At 34.7% G+C, this 15,802-nt stretch overlaps 1 protein-coding gene across 2 annotated transcripts; it reads right to left on the reverse strand.

Annotated features, from left to right (window-relative positions):
* Nucleotides 1–144: 144 nt before the first annotated feature.
* Nucleotides 145–2,673, reverse strand: LOC113711109 (NAC domain-containing protein 41). Of its 2 annotated transcripts, none has more exons than XM_027234269.2 (3): nucleotides 2,211–2,673; nucleotides 570–787; nucleotides 145–429 (listed from the first exon to the last, which is right to left on the reverse strand). In XM_027234269.2, exons 1-3 carry the CDS (start codon nucleotides 2,422–2,424, stop codon nucleotides 340–342), a joined length of 522 nt encoding a protein of 173 aa, XP_027090070.1. In that variant the 5' UTR covers nucleotides 2,425–2,673; the 3' UTR covers nucleotides 145–339. The 2 variants fall into 2 exon arrangements, with proteins under 2 accessions (XP_027090070.1, XP_027090069.1); XM_027234268.2 differs by having other exon boundaries at nucleotides 570–835; nucleotides 2,211–2,665.
* Between the last annotated feature and the right edge of the window lie 13,129 nt (nucleotides 2,674–15,802).

Consider the following 15,802-nt stretch of genomic DNA (forward strand, 5'->3'; position numbering starts at 1 on the left):
GGGAGTTGTTGATGGCCCTAATGTTGAATTTTTGGATTTGGAAATAAAATGGAAGCAAAGATGACAATTGTTGATTTTGGTACCAAAAGAGTCAAAAAATCCAAAACAACGACGAAGAAATATGTTGAAAACAACTAGAAGACATATCAAAAATACGTTTTGATGTGAAAGATAGGCAACATAATCATAAAGTTAATACAAACAACCCAAAATCTATACATTGCATGAATGTTTGCAATCTAGGGAACTTGATTCTGCAAAGCTTGAATTTCATCACCTCTTCCTACCAGTTCGATGTTTCGATTACAAGCTCTGATCTTCTGGTCGCCTAAAAGCTCACTAGTTCTTTCTCTTTCTTTTTATCTTTCTGCGATTCGATTGCACTACGGCTTCCTTACGGAATACCATGCAGGCTACAACACTTGATATCTGAAAAACAAAGACACTTTTTTATTAGAACTTTATTATAAGTTTAATTAAAGTAAGTTTGAGATAACAAAATGGTAATGTACATATTCATAGCAATATGACGAAGTAAATAGTTTTTTACATAAGAGGAAATTGATTACCTTATAGTCAAGATTATTGCCAACTGCACTTGCTCCATACACGTCTGGATTTAGCCTGAATTGGTGTATGTACCAATTGGTTCTATTCCCAGGATGTTCCGTTCCACAATAGTACGTGAATTCTTTCTTGTAACCATCTACTTGACCATCAATGCAGATAGCTTCTTCAGATGTAGGGGTCCAATAACCATCTCCAGTGAACACATCGTCATTTTGCCCTACGGTATAAAAAAACCATTTCTTTCCAGCACTATACTCGCACCTATCTACAAATTATCCAAAAAAAAAAAAAGCTTTGGAAATGGTTAACAGCTAACTACGTTAACTTGAAATGACCATTAATATAATTATTAAGAACATGATCTGTTGGATGCAAAACTAATAACCAGGTAGATATGGGAAATGTCTAAACATCGAAACAATCGACAGATGCTGATGATAATTAGAAATCCAACAAAGATGGCAAAGAGAGTGCTTACGAAAGTAAAAGACAGATGTTACCTGCCCTTAAGGAAAGAAGAGATAGAACTTACATAGGAAGTTCTCTCTAACACTTTTTTTTTTTTTGAAGCTGTTCGTTAACGCTTTAGTCTAGCTTATTATTTAAACGGTCTAAGAAGAGTTAATTCAAAAGTATTATTGGAATAAGTAGAGGATGGCTACCAATCAGCAAGTGATAGATCGGAAAGAGAATGACGTTTACTAATAATAACTACAATAATAATGAACTGTGATCTAGAATCGACCTTTAGACATTGTACAAAAGAGATAATAACATTTAATAAACCAAATCATGTTTGCTGAGTCGTACATAGGTGTAATGCAAGGAGATTTAACAATGTATCCTTTTGTTTTTTCAATTCATTTTGGGAACCAAACAACGAAGTTTTGACAAAAAAACATTTGCAGCTCAAATTGATGTATTTTACCACAAATTCAGTCAAACCCATGCCCTCACACTCTTTCAGCCAATTACAACTCCCCTACTACTGCTGTGCAGCCTTTCCTCAGGTTTGTAGAGTTTGAAGGAGCCGCCCCCATCAGCCAGGCGGCCACAGATCATGATGCACTCTTCACTGATCAAGCGCTCTTGCGCCAAAGATGAATGGGCAAGATGATTTTTCGAAACCATGGGATGTAAAAATATATCAGTAGGGGCGTATGAGTAGCTTGAGCAGTTGAAGAATCAACCTCGAGCCATCCGCCTACCAGATTGGGAAGAGGTAGAGAGAGGGACTGATTTCAGCATATGCAAACCAACTCACTCAATTCACTCAACGAGGAGTGCCTCGGCGAAGAAAAGTCATTTTTACAGCCCCCATTCTAAAATTCATACTTGCAGAATCCGGAATCAAGTCTAATCCAATCACAAGGTAGAACCAAAAAAAATTTCACAAAATTATTCGCTCTGATTAAACCAACATGCATGCTGAAAAAACACTAAAAAATAAAAAAGAAAATAAAGAAGAAATTCAAACTTAATCCACGCTGACAGAATTACACGGCTCCAAACAAATTTCGTTAAATCCCCTCAAAATTACGGACATGCAATTGAAGAATCGCAACCAAAATTCCAGATGAAAGGAAAAAACTGAAAATTGAAGTTTCTTATCAACCAATTAAAGTTAAGGATAGAATTACCAAATGGGAGCTGATTAGGGCTTGTTCCGAAAACATCAGCGGTGGAAATATAGTCAGGCAAATCATCGCGACCACCCATAATTTTGTTCCTCAGATAAACCATCAATTCTTCATCGGTTGGGTCAAATCTACATCCACAAGGGACTTCAACAGGGGCCCTTTTTCCTCGATTATCGTTATTTCCCCCTGCTGAAGCTGCTGATGGTTTCTCCATTTCTGAGGCCAAGAAAATTGTGAAAATGAATGCTTTCTGGGCTTTTCAGTGAGGAAATACGTTGTGGTTATCTGTTTGTACGCGACTTCAGAATTGAGGAAACGTTTTTGTACTATCCCATGAAGAAAAAGCCAAGTTGTATGCGTTAAAGTTAGGTGGCTTTGTGAGACAAGTTCTTGATGTTTTGTACTTATGTTGAACTGAATCTTCACTTTGTTACTTTTAGCTTCTTGGTGAGAATTTGAGATAAGTTCAGGCTTCACTGTTCGCATAATCTTGTACCTTGCTTTGCTTTGTACACCTTTTTTTTTTTTCCCAAAGGTGACAAATTTATTATTATTTTGTATGTCATATTTGTACCACTATCCAAGGTAAAAAATGGGAAGGGATGTTGTATCTATATCTAGAATTGAACCAAATTGTTGAAATGTAACTAAGTCGCGACACATCAACAACTTGATTCAACTAGAACTTACTTGGCTAAACTTAAGTTGATTTCTGCCTTAGTCTGAATTCAAGTTGATTTCTCTCGCAACTCAAGAAACATCCCTTGTTAGCTGCGCTTGGAGAAAATTTTTTGATTTGTAAGTTATTTTTTTCCCTGTATAAATCATTGGTTCTTGCAGCAAATAAAACCCTTGTTAAGTACCATAAGCTAGCACGAAGCTTGGTTGAGAAAATTCTTCAACTAATGTTAATGAAAGGCGGGGTCCTGTCAAATGATTGTGCAATTTAACCTTGCGATATGCAGGAGTCATGATGAAATAAATTCAAGAATTAGCCGACTTCATGTTTTAATTTGAAGTTTCCTTCAGGTCACGGATTCAGATTACCCAATTTTGTTTTGTCTATGAGGGTGTTTTTTTTTAAAAAAAAATGATTGTGTTTAGGATATTAAGTATGTCAAAAGCAGCAGCACGGCCTCACATGCATGGTAAATGAGGTGCATACATGTAATGGGGAAATAGATTATTAAGTAGATATGTTTCAGTTACACTATCTAAATACTAAATTTAATGATGTTAAGCCTTTAGATTTGGAGGTTCGTGATATATTAATTAGGTGATAGATTCTCACAGCACATAAACATCTAGTTGTGCATGATAAATGCCTCAATCGAGTATGAATGTGATCAATATATCATAGTACTTAGAAACAGTAATATTTTTTTTCTTAACGAAGATGTCAAGACTTTGAATTGGAGTTCAAGGTAAACAGAAAATTTGTGTGCCTTGCTATCAATTATGTGTTAACTACTAGAGTACATGGTGAAACATCATATTTCTTTCATAAACCGTGGGTTGAAGTACCAAAGATGTATGATAAATTTGAGGTGGCTTTGATAAAGTTGAAGCTCAATTTGGTTAATTAGTTCTAGTTTTTAGTTTATATTTTATATTTGGCTATATAGCCTCAAAGGATCATTTTCTTCTTCCAATTGCACTCAGATTGTCTCAAGGTTGTATACCATACTCAAACAACCAAATACACACGGCGGAGCATTTTGGTGAGTACTTGAAGTTTTGGACTTAATTCAACTTCAACCGAATCTTTAAGCACTTTAGACATAAAAAAGTAATGTATATACGGTTGGCTCTTGTATTTTGAGTTTCAAGTAGGGGTTTTAGATTAGGACCCTCAAACCCAAATATTACCCTTTTAAAGTACCTTACAATCTCTGTAGTTCCATTAGATTGGGTCTACAAAATATTCAACCCCTGAAAACCAAAGCTGTAATCATCAAATCCCCGGAGGTCACTACTTAAGCTTAGCTTATAAGGGCGTGATGCATATACAGTGCTAATCCCTGCCTTCTTGTGTGTCTTCTTAAGGCGTTGTTAAACTTTTGCAATAGGCCAATATCATGCGCTTAATATTGACCACTTCATTCAAATTAAGGAAACATTGGGAGTTGTTGACGGCCCTAATGTTAAATGTTTGGATTTGGAAATAAAATGGGAGCCAAGATGACTAATGTTGATTTTGGTACCAAAAGAGTTGAAAAATCCAAGACACCAATGATGAAATATGTCGAGAACAACAAGAAGACATATTCTCGATATATCAAAAGTACGTTTTGACAGGCAACATAATCATAAAGTTAATACAAACAACTCAAAATCTATACATTGCATCAATGTTCGCAATCTAAGGACTTCTTCCTACAAGTTTGATATTTCGATTGCAAACTTTAATCTTCTGGTAGTCTAAAAGCTCATTAGTTCTTTTTCTTTCTCTTTTTCTTTCTCTTTCGACGATTCGACTGGACAACAGCTTCCTTACGGAATACCATGCAGGCTACAATACTTGATATCTGCAAAAACAAAGACACTTTCTTATTAGAACTTTATTAGAAGTCTAATTAATGTAAGTATGAGATAACAAAATGGTAATGTACATATTCAACAACATTTCAAGTAATCACTTCTTGCGCCGAAAATGAATGGGGCCAAACATTTGTCAAAACTATGGGATTAAAGTTAAGGATAGCATTACCAAAGGGGAGTTGATTACCTTAACATCCCATAGTTCGTTTAATCCCATAGCATTAAAATCAAGGATAGCATTTCCAAAGGGGAGTTGTACATACTCACGGCAATCTTAATATGTAAATGGTTTTTTACATAAGAAGAAAATTGATTGCCTTATATTCAACAGTATTGCCAATAGCATTTGCTACATACACATCTGGATTTAGCCTGAATTGGTATATGCACCAATTGGTTCTTTTTCCAGGATGTTCTGTTCCACGATGGTAGATGAATTCTTTCTTGTAACCATCTGCTTGTCCACCAGTGTAGATGGCTTTTTCAGATGTAGGGGTCCAATAACCATCTCCAGTGAACACATTGTCATTTGGCGCTACGGTGTTAAAAAACCATTTCTCTCCGGTGCTATACTCGCAGCTATCTACAAATTATCAAAAAAGCTTTGGAAATGATTAACAGCTAACTGCATTAACTTGAAATGACATTTAATATAATTTTCAAGAACATGATCTATTGGACGCAAACTAATAACCAGGTAGATATAGGAAATGTCTAATCATCAAAACAACTGACAGATTAGAAATCCAACAAAGATGGCAAAGAGAATCCTTAAGAAATTAAAAGACAGATGTTACCTGTCCTTGACAAAAGAAGATAGAACTTGCATAGGGACTGCTCTCTAATATATATATATTTTTGAAGCTGTACGTTTACGCTTTAGTCTAACTTATTATTTAAAGGGTCTAAGAAGAGTTAATTCAAAAGTATTATTGGAATAAGTAGAGGATGGCTACCAATCAGCAAGTGATAGATCGGAAAGAGAATGACGTTTACTAATAATAACTATAATAATAATGAACTGTGATCGAGAATCGACCTTTAGACATTGTACAAAAGAAATAATAACATTTAATAAGCCAAATCATGTTTGCTAAGTCCCACATAGGTGTAACGCAAGGAGATTTAACAATGTATCCTTTTGTTTTTTTATTTTTTTTAGTTCATTTTGGGAACCAAACAACGAAGTTTTGACCAAAAAAAAACATTTGTAGGTCATATTGATGTATTTCACCACAAATTCAGTAAATCTTGTCCCCCTGTAGTTTCTAGAGCTTCAAATTTGATAGGTTTCTCAGCCCCAAGCCCCCACACTCTTTCGGCCAAAAATTCCCCTATTACTTGCTGTGCAGCCTTTCCTTGGGTTTGTACAGTTGGTTTTCCATTTACCCACAATGGGGTCCGTACTCTTCACTGATCGAGCACTCTTGCACCGAAGATGAACGGAGCTAAACGATTTGTTGAAACTATGGGATGCAAAAATATATGGGCGGGGAGTAAGAGCAGCTCGAGTAGTTGAAGAATCAACCTCAAATCATCCATCTACCAATTGGGAAGAGGTAGATAGAGGGACTGCTTTAAGCACTTGCAAACCAACTCACTCAATTCATTCATCGAGGAGTGCCTCAACCAAGAAAAGTAATTTTACAGCCCCCATTCGAAAGAATCAAGTCTAATCCGATCACAAGGTAGAACCAAAAAATTTCACATAATTAGTCGTTCTGATAACTTAAACCAACATGCATGCTGGAAAAACACAAAAAGAGAAAAGGAAGAAGAAATTGAAACTTCATCCACGCTGACAAAATTTGAAACTTCATCCGTCAAAATTACGGACATGCAATTGAAGAATCGCAACCAAAATCTTAGATGAGAGGAAAAAACTGAAAATTGAAGCTGCATATGAACCAATTGGTTGGATAGTTAGGCAAGCTGAAACATCAATTTCCTCCACTTTCAGGGTTGTTGATCAGGGCTTGTTCTAAAAACATCAGCGGTTGAAATATAGTTAGGCAAATCATCGCGACCACCCAGAATTTTGTTCCTCAGATAAAACATCAATTCTTCATCAGCGGGATCAAATTTACATCCAACAGGAACTTCAATACGGGCTCTTTTTCCTCCACTATAGTCATTTCCACGGGCTGAAGCTGCTGATGGTTTCTCTATTTCTGTGGCCAAGAAAATAGTGAAAATGAATGCTCGCTGGGCTTTTCAGTTACAGAGGAAATTGGTTGTGGTTGTCTGTTTGTACACGACTTGAGAATTGAGGAAACTTGTTTGTACTATCCCATGAAGAAAACGCCAAGCATACGTTAAAGTTAAGTGGCTTTGTGAGAAAAGTTCTTGATGTTTTGCACTTACGTTGAACTGAATCTTCACTTTGTTACTTTTACCTTCTTGGTGAGAATCCAAGATAAGTTCAGACTCACAGTTCGCATAATTTTGTACCTTGCTTTGCTTTGTACACCTGTTTTTTTTTTTTTTCTTTCTTTTGAAGGTGACAAATTTTTGATTATTTTGTATGTTACGTTTCTACCACTATCCATGATTAAAAAAAAACCCGGGGGGAGGGGGTATTGTATCATCATCTAGAATTGAACCAAAATGCTCAAGTGTTGCGACACATAAATAGCTTGACTGACCAGGGCTAGGTTAAACTCAAATTAATATCTGCCTTATTCTAAACTCAATTACTCAAGAAACGTCCTTTGTTAGCATCCTTTGTTAGATGTATTTGAAGAAAATCTTTTGATTTGTAAGGTTTTTTTTTCCTTGTATGAATCATTAATATTTGCAGCAAATAAAACCCCAAGTACCATAAGCTAGCATGAAACTTAGTTGAGACAGGTCTTCAGCTAATGTTAATGAAGGCGGGATCCTGTCAAATGATTGTGCAATTTAACCTTGATATGTGCAGGAGTCATGATGAAATTAATTGGAGGATTAGCTGACTTCAAGTTTTAATTTAAAGTTTCCTTTAGGTCACGTATTCAGATTACCCTGTTTTGTTGTGCAGATGTGTCTATGTCTATGTGGGTGCTCTCTTTTTTTTTTTTTTTTTTTGGGTTTAGGATTCTAGGTATGTCAAAAGCAGCAGCATGGCCTCGCATGCGTATTAAACGAGGTGCACATATGTAATGGGGAAACAGATTATTAAGTAGATATGTCGCAATTACATGAGATTCAAGGAGCCATATAAACTATCTGAAGTTAATGATATTGAGCCCTTAGATTTGGAGATTCTTGATATATTAATTAAGTGATAGATTCTTACAGCACATAAACATCTAGTTAAACATGATAAATGCCTCAATCGAATATGAAATATTTGTGATTAATATATCATAGTACCTAAGACAGAGTAAATATTTTTTTTTTAAATTGTTCTCTGCACTGTAATATATTTTTAATTTATTTTGCATTTAGTCCTGCATTTTACCTTGTTTTGGTTTTTCTCTTCTTCTTCTCTTTTTTGGTGGGTGGGGTCTATCTTTTTTTGTTTTATGTAAGAGTTGGGAGCCATAAAAAGTTGGCAAAGATTATACTTATTATTTTCATTTAAATGTTTAATGTAATTTTTTTCCTATAAAGATGACAAAAAGGAAATGATGTCTGTGCAATGTACCAGATGTGACGACATTTTTTTTTTCCCTTTTAACGAAGATGTCACGACTTTGAATTGGAGTTCGAGGTTAAAAGTAAATTTGCATGGCTTGCTATCAATTATGAGTTGACTACTTGAGTACGTTGTCAAACATCATATTTCTTTCTTAAATCACGGTTTGAAGTTCCAAAAATGTATGATGAATTTGAGCTGGCTCTGATAAAGTTGAAGGTCAATTTGGTCAATGAGTTCTAGTTTTTAGCTTATATTTGGTTATAGCCCAATGTTTTGAAAATCGGACTGGATCGGCGAGTTCGATTGATCAGACCGCAAACCGGCCAAGTCTCCGGTCCGGTTCATTACTGATTGTTGGCTTTTATAAAAAGCGGTCAAAACCGCTAAAAATCTGTCGGACCGTTCAACTCGGCTTGAACCATGAACCACGATTTTTTCATTTTTCCCACTTTAAATGAACCTAAAGTTTTAAACATAAAACTTATCTGTCAAATCTTTTGTTCCTAACTCTTATTTCTAAAAGAGTAACCAAACTCTCTCTATTTCTCACCCTCAAACTCAAAGATCATCATTTTCTTTTATAGTTCTATTAGATTTTGTTTAATTTTAGAAGTTCTAATGCATTTTGTTTAATTTCAGAATATGGTTGTGGTTTGTGTAGGATTTAAGATTTTTTTCTAGCTGGTACAGTTGAGATGAATTTATTTGTTTGAATTTACAATTTTAAAAATTTATTTTTGTTTAAAAATATTTAACTTTTTTATCAAGTGATGTCTTGAATTAGTCCATAGAATAATCTTATTCTGTGCACAAGTGTGTGTGTGTATGTATGTGTCTGTGTGTGTATATATATGTATGTGTGTGTATGTGTATATATATATACATATCTATATTTAATATCATTGAACCGGGGTTGAATCGGTCTGACCGGTTGAATTTCGACCCGATCACTTCACCGATTCAATTAACGGTATGAGTTTCAAAACATTGCTATAGCCTCAAAGGATCTTTTTATTCTTCCAATTGCACTCAGATTGTCTTAAGGCTGTATACCATAATCAATAACTAAATGCACGCCTTTATTATTCGAGTACCATACTTATTAAACAATGTATTTTCCTATGGTATTTTTTTTTTTTTTGGGTTCCTTTTGAAGTGCTTTTAATATTGTAATGTTTGGTTATATTTTAGAGAAGCTTTTATTTATTCTAGAGCTAATGAATTTAAGAATCATTGTAGTGTAGTATGTAGTAGGTTATCCTAGTTTTGTTTTCCTCAGCTCTGTTTCTTTGATACTTGCAAAGGGTGGTTGTTACTGCTCGTGAATCTGCTTTCTTGATTTTAATAAAAGTTTCCATTTGCATTATAAAAACTAAAAAAAAATTAAGAATATTTCAGAGAAAAGCCAGCACCCAGCACTGTCACAAACAATCTCCTCTTTGTATTTACACAAGGATTCTTCGAATATGTATCAATGAAAGTATAGAAGGCGGTATAAGTTTAAAGACCAAAAAAAGATTGGAAAATGGTGGAAATGTTGCTTTGCCCCAAGTTCACGTAGCCCCATGTGTCATAACTGCTGGAATTAATTTTTTTTTTTCCCACATAGTCGATCTTAAGTAATGAAGTTCACAACTAAATTAGACAATTGTAATTTCTTCTGGGCAAAAATTTATTCTCTTGTAGCATATATAAGGATCAATTAACTTTTACCCTATGTCTCTTTCATGAGATTGTGACAGCTAACAGCTTGAACAAGATTTTTTTAAAAAAAAAATTTGCTAATTCTGGTACTAAATACAATTCCAAGGTCTTGAAAAAATTTCATAACCTGCCGACACATCAAATGTGTTCCAATTGTCATCAGCCAAATTTGATGGGATTTTCATTGCATGATCTGTGGAAAATGATCCAAAATCTTGGAATTGCAAGGTTGATTGCCATTCAAAATTTGGTAAACTTATCCCATCAGACAAGCAAGCATCCTCACCAATCTCTTCACCAAGAATAGCTTGCAACTCGAATGCATTGCAGTTTTGATCCAGAAGTTCTTCAACATTATCTACATCTATGCTTAATGAAGGATGCCCTTCATGCATCTGATCCCCATCAATGAAATCAGATGGCTTTTGACACTGGAATATCATGTCTTCAATTTGATTTTCTCTATCCAAATAGCCCAGAGGTAAATCTAGGGATGTGGGACTTACTCCACTCGAAGATGATTCTTGATCAGTGCTGACATGAATTTTGTCAAGATCATTGCTTGAATTATCTTGATTCAAGAATTTGGCGAAAACTGCCGCTAGATCAATGTCAGCTCCATTGCTTGAATTATTTGACTCATCACTAGCGCTGCCAGGGCTAGGCATCTGATAAATTAAGCCCAGCCGGTCCGGCTGCCGGGCAGACTTGCTTCGACGAGTTTTCCGGCATCCGCCACCTACTGGGACGTTTCGCAACGATCCACCTTTAGTCCAGTACCTCCTGCAGCCTTTACAGAAGTATCTGGGCTGTGACATGCTGTAGTTGTTGTAATAGCAAAATTTTGTGTTAGCAGAGGCACACCTAGGACAATTTGGTGCTGATTCAGTGCTGGACTTCCATCTTCTCCCCATGACCGGTGGCCTTGAAGGGCAGTCAAACATTGCGTGGTCACTAGTACTGGTGAACATGACGGAAACTTTTGAAGAAAATAGACTTGCTGCTAATATTTTTTTGGAGAATGTGGTGGCTTGGGGAGGTAGGATTCAATAGGGAAATGGGCTTTTATAGAATTTGTTGGGGGTAGGGATGCTTTAGTTAATATAGCACAAATTACAGTTTTGGTCCTTTATTTTCTGACTAATATGTGTTTACTCCCTCATTTCATTTGGAAACACACACCCCGGCGCGCAGCCTTTTTAAGAATAGGAAGGAAGATTCTAAATAGAGAAATATGGGTAAGAATTAATTAAACTCTTGTTCTAGATGAAGAAAAAAGGTTCCTAATTACTTAGTTATGTCTTTCATGACCTGCAGCAGTTTAGATGTTAAGATGTGACCGGTTAAGTTTCTTACACATGTAAAAATTAAAATTTTTCAAATTTAAGAAATAAGACGTGTTGAATTTTGAAATTTTTGAAACTTAGGAGGGCTAATATATAAATGTGAAACAAAATGCTGTGGACCAATAGTAGTTCAATCATTAAATTATAGGAGATTACACCACATTATACCTGCGAATGCTAAGCAAGTTGTAGCTAAAATATTTTTGAGGTGGCTACGCATTAAAAGAGTTAGTCCAAACATAACATAAACTCCAGTCTCTAGATATACTTTACCAATAAAAGAGTTAGTCCAATAAAGTATAAGATCAATTTTAGCAGCAAATCGAGATATAACACTAAAACATGAGTTTGACATCACACCATTTCACATGCTTTTTTCATACGAAGAATTTTTTCATACTCTTGGCAAAGTGCTGAATCTTGAGCATGAACGTGTGAATTGTAAGTAGCTATAAGATGCGCGGGCGGTTGGCTAGCGAGCCGTTAGGAATAAGGAAGGAGTTTGCATGTGATATCAAATCCCAGCCTACACTTCTTCTCTACTGTTTCATAGGCGGATTAGACGTGTTTACTTGGTCAATGTGTCACTTTCTGATCTTCCCTTACATGGGCTCTGTGTTTAATTTTGGGCGTGATTGATGGTTTTTGGTCAAAACCTTCCTCCTTTGTCATTGCCATTTTCCTCTTTTATACCGTGAATGACCAAAGTATCCTTAAAGAGTATTTTCTTGGTTGCTTATTTCATCTTAATTTGCAGGGATTTGAACTTTCTTCCGGCTCAGTTAAATTAGGATTAACATTTTCTACACTGATAGTATATACACTGTCAGCGTTAAATGAATTACAACTATGCAAAATTTGAATTTGAAATTCAATTTTTGTACATGTGTTATAGATCCAACGGTGATAATACATGCACTATTAGTTTATATAAGATTTACTTTTTAAATTAACTCTCTTGAAGGGTTTGCTAATTATTTAGTGTTTCAATTGTTTTCAATTTCCAATATATCTTTTTCTACCATGCCTTTTTGTAGACGTCCACCATACTATTAAGATCTTTTTTTTTTTGTAAATAAATGTGTCCTTTTACAGATAGGATCCAAAAATTAAGTTCGATATTCATCTTCCTTCAATAACTTGAAAATAACAAGTCTGCATTAACAGCTGCCAACCTGAAAATGGTATGCTGTTTAACAGCTTTATCCTGTTAATAGTACAATTAAATGCGAATGATTGTTCAACTGCTTAGTTTGTATAGAATTTATTTTGACACTACCATATTCAGTTATTGGGCATTCAAATTTCACCATACAACCATTATTCGTTTGCTCATATTTACTTCCGAACTCTCCAAGTGTTTTTTTTTTAACCTCTCCAACAAAATTGACTCAATCCGCGTTTTCGATAGGCATCTTTGTGAACTATTCTGAAAAAAGAAAATGTTTCTTATAAGTGAGAGGTATTGAAACCAAGACCTTCTATTTATAATCTCTTTCACCTTATCATCTATTTAACGCAAACCTCCCTCAGCATCCTTGCGAACTAGATTATCCACATGTACCATGGTTAACCGGGCTCAGATTATCATCCCATCAAAATTGTGAACATGATTGCGTGAAACTCCCAAAAAAATTGAGATAGAGACGTAGGGGAAAAAAATTTGTCATGTTACGAATATAATTAATAATTCTTGAATCTGTCATTTTCAAAAAAAAAAAAATATTTTACTTGTCATCAAATGAAAGATTCCCAATATCCACTTACTAAGTTTCTTGAATCTATGGGCAATATGGGAAATGAAGATGCAATTAATAGATTACCATCTGTCGGCATACATTGGACTAAATACGACGTACGTTACGCTTGTATTGGGATCAACAAAGAATTATTACTAAAAGCACAAAATGCAATCAAGCCAGCGAATTATCTTCCAGAGCATGTTGCAGTCCACGTGCTTAATGGGCTACGTGTGATGTATTAGGTCTTCTGTTTCGGATCCCATAAAATAGTTAATTGATTGATTATCCTTAAACTAAGTAGATTATATATAATGGATTCAGATTATTTTAACAAATCCTTCATCTTTCGGAAGAAGATGGGGTGTTCCAAACGTCATTCTCGAAAAGTTGGTATATTAAATCCGTTTGCTTCGAAGTCAACCTCTAGGATTAATCAAGATTCAACCATACGATGTTGGTTTATAAGTCAAAGTTGAGTTAATATATATGCTTTGGAAGAATTAAAAATAAAAGCAAATTGGATTGGTATCTACACTTTTTTTAGTTGTTAATGAATTGCAAATTACTGGTTAAACGAAATTGAATTCTTATCTTATTGCAAAATTTACAGCAACTGAGACCAACCTCTTTATCAATTTGGTTGTCTTATCTTATATGCAACTGCTCTCTAGACTTGTAAAGATCACCAGGGCTTCTTTGTAATATATTACATTTGTTAAGATGTAATTTTAAGTGTTAAATTTTTGAAAAGGTAAAATTAATTAGTGACAGTAGATAAATACAAGAAATGGTAATAATTGTTATTATATACTCCCTCCATCCCACTTTGATAGTCCTGATTTTTTTTTCACACAATTTAAGAAAAAGTAGTTAACTTTTTTGGAACAATCAATTTAGGTAGCTATTTTCCTAAAATACCCTCATATTAATTAGAGTACAACTTTATGGGAATTTGAATTGATGGTAAAAAAAGAATCAACTCTCATTAAATGGGGTGGATTTATAGTAATAACAACTTACACTGAATAAGGGTATTTTAGGAAAATTAAAATATAACTACATTCTTCAATTGGAAAGTGAACTACAATTTGGGACAGATGAAAAAGGAAAACAGGACTATCAAAGTGGGACGGAGGGAGTATATATATATATAGGTTATATAAAATTTAAATATGTTAATGAGTGTCCAATTAACACTTGTAGAAAAACCATTGTTAGTTATACAAAGTTGTCCAAAGCAGAGAATTTGTGCTTACCATACTAAGGATATCCATGATAGTATTTTCCAACCAAAGCAAAGAAAGTGATTGAAAGACCTTGATACCAAAAACCATGGTAACCATGGTGTACCTAACATTACTTAAATTTTAGACATCTTAAACTCAAACTCAAATTGGCTAAAATGTTAATTGACACTATTAATGACATCTTCATATCTTTTTTTTTTTTTGGTTTTTTGTAAGCCACATCTTGGTGATCTGTTACTTGTTGTAATCTTTTTCAAGTCCTAGAATTGATGAGAACAACACATATCATGTTATCATGTGGGCGTTTTACGTCAATTTCTTGAGTGATGTTGAGACACAAGGACCAATGGCTTCCACGCCTCTAATACTTGTTGCAATTTCTAGGTCATTCCATAGTGGCCTCCTCCTCTTGATTCACCATTTTCTTCTAACGTCAAAGGTTAAGGCAAAGGTTGATGATGATGACAACGTGGGAATTAGGAGTTGGGTTTTTGGGCTATTTTATCACGTTTTTATTTGTGGAAATTAGGAGGTTATAATTATGGCATCATTGATGGTGAAATATTTGTTGCGTGTGTGCTAAGTGGTGATTTAATGGAATGTGGGAACTCAACATCTTCATTTTTGGAACTTAGAAAATGAGTGGTGGAGACTGAAGAGTGCAATCCTATTTAATGTTTCTTTCAGGTAGTGAATTCCTTTTGTTGAGCCAACTTTTGGTTGCAGCTTGCAAGTGTAGGTAACACCGACGCGTTATATCATGTATTTTTTTTTTCAATTTTTTCCAACAAAAAAAAAATTGAACCAAAATCGGGTGAAAAAAATAATGACATCCAAGAAATTTTTTTTTAAAATGTGTGAAATTGAGTGAAAATGATATAAATCGATAAATAAATATTCATTGTCTCTTGAGATTCGAGATTCATCTCAATTTAGGATAATAACTAAATCATTTCGGTCTAGAACTGGTTAGTAAATATTCAAAATAATTTTGATTTGACGATGTAGTTGCACAATAACATGAAAAAAAAATGACATATTTCAAACTGAATGACAAAAGTACAAAAATCTTTTCTCCCATTTTTTTCCCATTCTGTTGGTTGAGCTCGACAAAATGGGTACATTTTTTTTTATCGTCATTTTATCTATATCCTACTCTATCCTAATCTATTTAGGAGGAGATCCAACTAAACCTACGGGAGACTGGTAGGGACTGAACCACCACCGGACCAGACGGGTGCATAACGCACCAGTATGGATGTTTTAAAAGAGCCACTTATTATGGCAATTGATGGGAGGCAAGGTTTGAAATCTTCACCTCCCACCCCACCAAGCCATAAACCATAAACATAGTTTATTATTGATTCGACAACTTAACATTTTCTTTTTA

This window comes from Coffea arabica, chromosome 10e, assembly GCF_036785885.1.
Source record: "Coffea arabica cultivar ET-39 chromosome 10e, Coffea Arabica ET-39 HiFi, whole genome shotgun sequence".
NCBI classification, from domain to species: domain Eukaryota; kingdom Viridiplantae; phylum Streptophyta; class Magnoliopsida; order Gentianales; family Rubiaceae; genus Coffea; species Coffea arabica.

What these genes read in the sequence shown, in the direction of transcription:
- LOC113711109 (XM_027234268.2), bottom strand. Translation starts at nt 2,424, where the DNA reads ATGGAGAAACCATCAGCAGCTTCAGCAGGGGGAAATAACGATAATCGA. An exon ending in CCCTAATCAGCTCCCATTTG is followed by an intron (nt 836 to 2,210) that starts GTAATTCTATCC and finishes GATAATTTGTAG; the next exon opens with ATAGGTGCGAGTATAGTGCT. An exon ending in GCAATAATCTTGACTATAAG is followed by an intron (nt 430 to 569) that starts GTAATCAATTTC and finishes TTTGTTTTTCAG; the next exon opens with ATATCAAGTGTTGTAGCCTG.